Source organism: Myotis brandtii, unplaced genomic scaffold (assembly GCF_000412655.1).
Source record: "Myotis brandtii unplaced genomic scaffold, ASM41265v1 scaffold902, whole genome shotgun sequence".
Taxonomy (NCBI): Eukaryota; Metazoa; Chordata; class Mammalia; order Chiroptera; family Vespertilionidae; genus Myotis; species Myotis brandtii.
In genome coordinates, this window is record NW_005371709.1 from 3663587 (window position 1) to 3673002 (window position 9416).

At 36.2% G+C, this 9416-nt stretch overlaps 1 protein-coding gene across 5 annotated transcripts in view; it reads left to right on the plus strand.

Annotated features, from left to right (window-relative positions):
- BLNK (B-cell linker) overlaps window positions 1–8446 on the plus strand; it is a 72801-nt gene extending 64355 nt beyond the window's left edge. For 4 of the 5 annotated variants that reach the window (XM_005885426.2, XM_005885427.2, XM_014532691.1 and 1 more), the window contains 4 exons: window positions 269–345; window positions 1291–1374; window positions 3489–3644; window positions 8056–8446. In XM_005885426.2, coding sequence (XP_005885488.1) covers window positions 269–345; window positions 1291–1374; window positions 3489–3644; window positions 8056–8175 — 437 coding nt within the window. In that variant the 3' untranslated portion in view covers window positions 8176–8446. The remainder of the gene's footprint in view (window positions 1–268; window positions 346–1290; window positions 1375–3488; window positions 3645–8055) is intronic. The other variant, XM_005885428.2, reaches the window with a different exon arrangement.
- Window positions 8447–9416: the final 970 nt, after the last annotated feature.

Here is a 9416-nt window from a genome sequence, read left to right on the forward strand (position 1 = left end):
ACACTTTTCTGGTTGAAGTATATGAAGAAAACTGGGCTTCACGGAGCTTTGTATTTGAAAAAGACATGAAAAACCCCCTGAAAGGATCTTGGGGATTCCCTGCAGCCTCAGACTATGCTTTGAGAACCATTGCTCTTAAGGCTTTTGGGGGTGTGTGTGACTTTTCAGTATGTGTGTACCCTGCAGCAACCACCATAGTGTTGAAGTATGGGCTTAGTTACTGCTCAAGAAATAACAGAGATCCATTGATTTTCCAAATCCCTTTTAGGGTTTCCAGAAGGGGGTAGCCCAACTGTGGATGGCCCATTACCCAGCTTTTCCTCTAATTCCAGCGTGTCAGAACAGGTATGAAATGAACTCTTATTGTTACCGGTAAACTGCAGAAATGGCATGTCTTCTTAGAAGAGAGGGTTTGGAGTAAAGCTTGAGTATTTTAAATTGTCATTTATTGATGGGTACAGAATACATTTTTTCCTGTTATTAAGACCTTTCTCCAGTTGTTCCATTTTGTATTCTAGATACCCTAAATAACAATTTGTGGTTCTTCAAAACTAGAAAAGAAATGTTCCCTTCTATTGTTCTTCCTCTCACATAGTTTCTACTGAAACTGTGTAATTTTCTCAGAAAGATCTGTGGAGGCATATGATACTAAAACACTGAAGCAGCATAGTCTATAAAGAGAGCAGGGAATCTCTGTGTCCTTGGGCAAGTCTCTCTAAGCTTTTTCAAATGTAAATCAGGGATGACAGCATTTATCCTCCTTGCCTTCAAAGTAGTTGCAAGAATCAAATAAGATAACATTTGTGAGAACACTTTGAAATTGTTAAGCACTCCACAAAGCAAAAACAGTGAGATCACAATGGAAAGGGAGATCATAACTTATTTGGGAAAAAAGAAATGAATGGTTCAGGAATTTAGCAGGACTTAGTTCTTAGGTTCAATTTCTAAGGTTAGCAGCTAAGGCCAAATGGGGGGAAAAAATCAATTATATAACTCTGTGATTGATCAAAGGAAGCGAAGGGAGATCATAACTTATTTAGGAGAAAGGAATGAATGGTTCAGGAATTTAGCAGGGTTTAGTTCTTATGTGCAATTTCTAAGGTTAGCAGCTAAGGCCAAATGGGGGGGGGAAATCAATTATATAACTCTGTGATTGATCAAAGGAAGCATAAACTCATGACAAATACTGGTTCACATGTAGTTAGGCAAAATGTGACTGTCATTCATGCACAGAAGGTATGGTGTCTTTGAAGGACCATCTCTTGCTTAACAATTCCCTCTATTTCGCAGGAAGCTGACATTCACTGTAAGCCATGGTATGCTGGTGCCTGTGATCGAAAGTCTGCTGAAGAGGCATTATACAGATCAAACAAGGTTTGGCCATTTAAAATCTCATATCCTGCCCTCAGCCTGTAATAGGCACAGTTGTCATCCTAATAATATGCTAATTAAATAACTGCAACAATTATGGATGCAGGGATCTTTTTTCTTTACTTACTCAGAAGGACCTGCCATTCCCTCCTCTCTTTCAAGCATCTCCCTCTTTGTTCCTCCATCTCATCTCTACTTGTCCTTTCATTGCCACGAGGATCCATAGGCTCCTCTGCTCTCCCTACAGTGAGAGAGAAGAAGGCTCCAGGGGAGATCTCTAAAAGGCTTGGTGCTACATGAGATCCATCCAGGAGTGCAAAGTAACAGGCTACTTTGGACCAGAGCATGGGATAAAAGCTGAGGTCAAGATGGCACAAAGTACTTGGAAAGAGATTTTGGGAGCATCCAAGCCCAATCATGTAGGAACACTAGGGACGGTTTGAACAATCCAAGATTAAAGTGCCAATTTCCCTTTCTTTCTCTTTTCCCCTGCCATTTTTTCCACTTGCACCCTTTGTCAGAATATATAATATTTACATACTGTTTGTGCCACCTTTGTTTTAGTCCTAACTCTACAATTAAATATATTAAATGCTTTCCATCATTCCCTTTGCTGGCTTTCCCAGTTATCTCTTTTGTTTGATGAAGCTCACCTTGTACTGTATTCTCAGGAAGGACAGTGTTTACATTATTCCCTGAATTCTTGCACATTCAAAACTGTTTTTCATAGCCTGACACCTGGAGGAAATCTTGGCTGGATATAAAAGCCTTAGCTTAAGTGTTGCTCCACTGGATTGCCTTGTTCTACCTGATGCTAATGTTATTTTCTTGTCCTTATCTGTAATTTGATATTTTAGTCTAAAACTCTGTACATTTTTTGTTTTTAAAGTTTAATAGTTTTACCAGAATATGTCTCAGAGTTGCTTTTCAGGTCAATTTTTTCAGGTAGAGGGAAGCCCTTTCAATAAATAGATTTAAGTTTTCTCTTATTTCCAGTACGTTTTCTTAAATTATAGTCTCAAAGAATAGTTCTGTTTCATTGTTTTGTTTTTCTTCTTCAAGGACTCAAATAACATGCATTTGGACCTTTTTTGTCTCTTTCATTCCAACCACTCCTGTTGTTGTACTTCTTTTTTAAAAATCTCCCCCACCCCTCTCTGTCTTGGTGGTTTCCATATCTTCACTCAGAAGCTGTTGTCCCTTGGGCATCCTGTAATTGTTTCTTAATTTCTGAGACAGGTTTGTCTTTCTTTTTATTTTCTTTTTTTTTAATCTTTTTAAAAAAATATGTTTTTTTATTGATTTCAGAGGGAGAAAGGGAGATGGAGAGAGAGATAGAAATATCAGTTATGAGAAATAATTACTGATTGGCTGCCTCCTGCACACCTCCTACTGGTGATCGAGCCCACAACATGGGCACATACCCTAACCCAGAATCAAACTGTGACCTTCTGGTTCATGTGTCGATGCTCAACGACTGAGCCACACCAGCGGCTATTTTCTTTTCAGAATTCGTTCAACTGTTGTTGCATTTTTCTTCCTGTTTTTTGTCCTTTTGTTCATAATTTTTGAATTTATGATTTTAGAATATTTTATAAAATATTTCAATTTGGAATGTTGTGTTACAGTTTTATCTGCTTCAATATAAGTTTTGAAGGAGAGAATTTTTATCAGCTGAAATATTTTTACCCACAATTTCTACTTTCTTCTTACAAGTACTTTTGAGTAAAATTTGTTTGATAACGTTTTTTTATTCATAGGCAACTTGTGGACATAGTTCCTAGTTCAAGAGTGCCCTCTAGGTTTGATCTTAATGTGTCCCTTCACACATTTCTAAATTCTATAAACATAATATCTTTATTTAGTGCATTGATTTCAGGATTTTTTATAAGTATATATAAACATATATAAGTATAAAATATAAGTTTATTTTTGTATAAGTATGTAGTTTACTGAAGTGTTTTCTTGGAAAATAATAAAACAAACTTATCAACAATAGAAAAACTTATAAATACTTGTATTTTAAATATAACATAGCTATTTTTCATAAACTTATTTCTAACTTGTGGAAGTGTAAGTAATACTAACCATAATTATGCTTTTCATTTAATAAACAGGATGGATCATTTCTCATTCGGAAAAGCTCTGGTCACGATTCCAAACAGCCATATACATTAGTTGTATTTTTTAATAAGCGAGTATACAATATCCCTGTGCGATTTATTGAAGCAACAAAACAGTATGCTTTGGGCAGGAAAAAAAATGGTGAAGAGGTCAGTAATTTCTCTTTTAATACAACTCTATAACTACATATTGAACTCAATGGCATCATACTAGCATCATATATTAGATGCTAGAGATGAGGAGAAAAGATATAAGAGTACTTGGTCCAAAGCTTGCACACATGTTATAAATAGATAAAGTACTATATTGGGGCAGCATCCTATGAGAGAACAGAAAGGAGGAAAGACTGATATGATGTTAAGACTACATCTTGGTCCTTTTACCCTGTTATTTAGTGGGTTCAGTCTGATTCAGTATTTTAGTCCAGGAAACATAAAAATCAAGGTTGAAATGTCAACTAGAATTAACGTTGTAAAAATCAAGATCAATGTCCAAAGCTCCTATGTCAAGAATTAGGATCTCAATTCAAATATAGTACCAAGGTGGATGACCAGGGAAGGATCAGAAGAGATGCAATAACCTGAGTTGAAGCATTAGACTATACCCTTGGGCCAGAATGAGCTTTTGAGCCTGCTGTAAGAAAAAAGCATCACAGTAGGTCTTTCTTGAATACTAACCAAACATGAACTTCAACTCCTCTTTAATCTGTACCAAACTCAATGCTTACTATATCTCCGTTTAGCCAGTTTGTTCCTATAAGGGGTCAGAAAGGGAATGATACTTGTTCTGGTCTTGAATGATGCACTGATTTGAATAAATGGAATGAAAATTGGAATGGATGAGAAGTGGAAAGAACAATCTAAGCAGAGAATATAGTATTTTAAAAGTTCAAAAATGTTTATTTTCAGTATTCCTTCAGAAATAACTACACCCATTCCAAACCCAGCACTTGTTAGATAGTAATTGTTAGAAAGTATCATAACTTCTTAAGTGTCTCTTCTCCACTAGATGAGGCCAGGGACTACACTATGTCTTGTTCATCTCTATATTTCTAGAACCATAGCACAAGGTTAGCTTCAGTGGATGCTTGATAACTACTTATTAAATGAATGAACTGATTTGTGGATGGAGTGATTACAGGCAGGAGAATAGCATTTGTAAAATGAACTGATAGGGTCATATGCCAATAAGTGTATTCTTTATTTTGCTTTTCCTTAAATATGGTTAAAAAAAACCCACCCAACACATATAATAAAATGTTTAAGTGTGCAGTCTAGCAGTGTTAATTATATTTACAATGTTGTGAAACAGATCTCTACAATTTTTTATCTTGCATATCTGAAACTCTATACTCATTGAAAACCCCCCTTTCCCACTCTTCTCAGTCCCTGGCAACCACCATTTACTTTTTATTTCTATTAATTTGACTACTTTGGATACCTCATATAAATGGGATCATACAATGTTTGTTCTTTTGTGACTACCTTATTTCACGTGGCATAATATCCTTAAGGTTCACCCATGTTGTAGTATGTGACAGGATTTCTTTTCTTTTTTTCTTTTTTTTAGGATTTCTTTTCTTTTTGAGGCTACATAGTATTCTACTGTATTATATACCACATTCCATTTACTCATTCATCTGTTGATGAACATTTGGGCCACTTCTACCTCTTGGCTATTGTAAATAGTGCTCCTATGAACATGGGTGTGCAGATATCTCTTCAAAACTCTGCTTTCAGTTCTTCTGGACATATATCCAAACGTGGGATTGCTGGGTCATATGGTAGTTCTATTTTTAATTTTGGGGGGAATTGCCATGTTCTTTTCCATAGGGATTGCATCATTTCCTAATCCTACTAACAGTGTACAAGGAATCCAAATTTTCCACATCCCTGCCAACCCTTGTTATTTGGTGTGTGTTTTTAAACAATAGCTATCCTAAATGAGTGATCTTTGTGGTTTTAATTTACATTTCTCTGATGGTTAGTGAATCTGAGTATCTTTTCAAGTTCGTTTGCCATTTGTATGTCAACTTTGAGGAAATGTCTATTCAAGTGCTTTTCCAATTTTTAAATCAAGTTATTTGGTCTTTATTGTTGACTTGTAGTTCTTCCTTATTCTGGATATTAACCCCTTTCTAGATACACGATTTGCAAATATTTTCCTTCATTCCATAGGTTATTTTTCACTCTGTTAATTGTGACCTATGATGAACAGAAGTTTTTAAGTTTAAGTTTGTTTTTGTTGCCTATGTTTTTGGTATCATGTCCAAGAAATCATTGCCAAATACAATCTCATGAAGATTTTCTCCTCTGTTTTCTTCTAGGCGTTTTTATAGTTTGGGATTTTATTTTGCTTTTAATAAAGTCTCAGATAGTTAGAAAATGCAAAACTCTTGAATCTGAAAACACAAACTAATTGAGATTAAAGTTGGGTTTTGAAATGCAGATTGCATCATCATTAGCCTCGGTTACACTCTAACAGAACTGTCTGCTTTTCCCTACTCACAAAAAAACCTTTGTTCTCATTGCAACTTTATCTGACAAATCTTTTAAAATAAATGCTCCTCATAGTAGTAATCAGTGCTAGGAAATGGTGATGAGCCTAGTAAAATAGAGTGTCTTTGGACAGGTGGTTTCATTCTAAAGCCTCTTCAGGGGTCCAGTACTTCTATGAGGCTTAAGGGTGGGTGAGGGAGCTGTCTTCTTTAGAGGTCCTGAAATTCTCTCATAAAAACTAAGCTCTAAGAGGGGCTCTGGACTTACTGTTCTGCTAGGAAACTCTGGTAAACAGGAATTTCTCTTGCCCTAAAAAATCTTCATCCCTACCTCAGAATGGATAGATCAGAGCTTTATCTCTCTCCCCACATATCCAGCCTATGGATTCCAAAATAAGTAGTATCTATATAATAAAAGACTAAGCAACCGTTACAGCGGAACGACCAGAACGACTGGTCACTATGATGCACACTGACCACCAGGGAGCAGACACTCAATGCAGGGAGCAGTCAGTGCACTCCCACAGGGGGAGCGCTGCTCAGCCAGAAGCCAGGCCCACAGCTGGCAAGCATAGCAGTGGTGGCGGGAACCTCTCCCGCTTTTGCAACAGCACTAAGGAGCAGTGAGCCAAGCAGTAAGGAGTGAGCAGGCAGGCAGTAAGGTGCAAGGGATCCTGGATTGCGAGAGGGATGTTCAACTGCCAGCTTAGGTGGACATCCCCCAAGGGGTCCTGGACTGTGAAAGGGTGCAGGCCGGGCTGAGGGACCCCCCTTCTCCACCTCCCCCGCAGTGCATGAATTTCATACACCGGGCCTCTAGTAGTATTATAATGGCATCTGGAAGTATTAACAGAGTCCATTAAAACTCTTACTGAAATGATCTATAATAAAAAAGATTATTTCTCCCATATACTGAACATCTGAATGGAAAGTGAAAACTTTAGTTACATGATGTGAATCATGAGGATACTTTGAAAAGTCTGTCTGTCTGTATTTGTGTTTGGATATATATGGGTAGAAAAAGTCCAATTGATGAACAGTTTAACGTTTTTATGGAATTGTTTTTTGTTTGTTTGTTTTGTGGGTTTTTTAATATATATTTTTATTGATTTCAGAGAGGAAGAGGGAGAGGGAGAAAGAGATAGAAACATCAATGATGAGAATCATTGATTGGCTGCCTCTTGCATGCCCCCTACTGGGAATCGAGCCCACAACTCAGGCATGTACCCTTGACCAGAATTGAACCTGGGACTTTTCAGTCCCCAGGCTGAAGCTCTATCCACTGAGCAAAACCAGCCAGGGCTATGCAACTGTTTTAATATTGTATAGATACAGTATTGAGTAGTTTTATAGCTCTGACATCTGTTTGCTGTATTTTATTGATCATGAGATTTTCAGTTACCATACATGCATGAATATCTCAAATATACTGAATTAGTATAAATAAAAAAGAGCACTGATCATTTTTTCAGAAAAATACAACTTTAAGATCCAGAGACTAGGAATTAGTATGTAGAAAAATAAGTATGTATGGTAAGAACCTAACATGAAATTCTATTGTCAATTAGGCACCAAGTTAGCTCTAGACTTACTGGGCACTGAAGCAAAAATGGAAATATGATGGTTTATAAAGCTTTCCTTATTCATTCAAAAAAGAAAACAAAAACATGAATCTTGGAAATAAGTCTTTCCTGACACTAAATTCTAAGGTTAATTTATTACATCAGTCCTTGTATCTAAGACTGTGCAACCTAACAGTGAATAATGTAGAAAATTTTACTGTATGAGTTTTACACTAAATAAAGACAATATTAAAACATTACATCATAACTCAATAAACTGAAGCTGTCGGCTGTGTTTTTAGTATTATTAAATATAAGAAAGGCCAAGGTCTGCCACCTTGAAGGTTACAATCTTTGTTAAATTAGACATTTTTTTGGTAGTATGTCAGCTGGGACCCCATAACTTTGACTAATTTGAGGAAATGGAAGGAGATGGGGGGAGTGAAGCTCAAAGTTAACATAAATACCAATTTATAATTCATCTATGTTTTCTTGCTCTAGTATTTTGGAAGTGTTGCTGAAATTATCAAGAATCATCAACATAGTCCCCTGGTTCTTATCGACAGTCAAAATAACACAAAGGATTCCACAAGACTGAAATATGCCGTTAAAGTTTCATAACTTTTTTTAAAAGGAGGTCAACATCATTGCTTCGGATATTTGCTCTACTTCTCCTTTTAAGAAAAAGTCCCCAAGCTTCATATTTTGGATGATGAATCATCCCATAATAAAATAGAAGATGGAGGTAGCTATTGGAGTGGTCATCCATTTCCTTAGAAGAAGCTCACATGGACTTGTTCTATTGCCTGACCTAATGAACTGTTAATATCTGGTGAGATTGAGTTATCGTGCTATTAATATTCTCCCAATAAATGTTTTTATTTAAAAGAAACGTGTAAAGTATTTTCAATCATGTAAGAAAATAACACTCCATTCTCAAAGTAAGAAAAAAGTAATCTTGGATAAAACAAAGCAGCTGGAAATTTAGGCCAGTACACTGCTCACTGGTGCACTAATGTAACCAAGACATCTACTTGCCAATGCTCGACAATTATGTCTTGGTTATAATTTTTATTTGTAGAAAATAAAATACAATGTTTAGTTATAAGTACAGATAAGGGGGGTGTGATGGTTCTCTTTTGTGAGTACTCCCAACTGTGGAAGATATAGAAATGACCTTTCTAGAAGTTTCTGTCCATAATTATGTTGTTAACTTTGCTTATTAAAATAATTATACCTCTTTGATATGCATGTCTATTATATGGACCCTAAACTTGATATGCAGTTCAAAGTAAGATGAGGACAAAACTAGACTAAAAGCCTAGGGAACATCCCACAGAACAAGGGCAGGAAAGCAGACTGATGAACACTAAGGAATAAAAGATGTACCATTATGAGCTGCCATATCCAAGATCGTAGCTCATCCCAGAAATGGAATATACTTTGACTTTAGATAGCATTGAAATGATAAACTAAGATAAATCTAATAATTAAATGAGGAATATACTTGATCACTGGATAATATAGCAATCTCTGAAAGGATTTCTAATAATTGATCACTGGATAATATAGCAATCTCTGAAAGGATTTTGAAAGGCTAGAAGGTAATGAGTAACTCAGACTCACCTGTAAAGGTAACTATTTTTAAATGTCATATACTGTTATGATGACTATTTATGTTATGAGTTGAACTGTATTCCCCCAAAAGGATATGTTGAAGTCCTAACCCCCAGTACCTCAGAAATGTGACCTTATGGGATCTTTAAGATGTAGGTTATTAGGGTGGGCCCTAATCCAATATGATTGGTTTCCTTATAAAAAGGGTAAATTTGGACACAGTCACAGACATACACAGAGGGAAG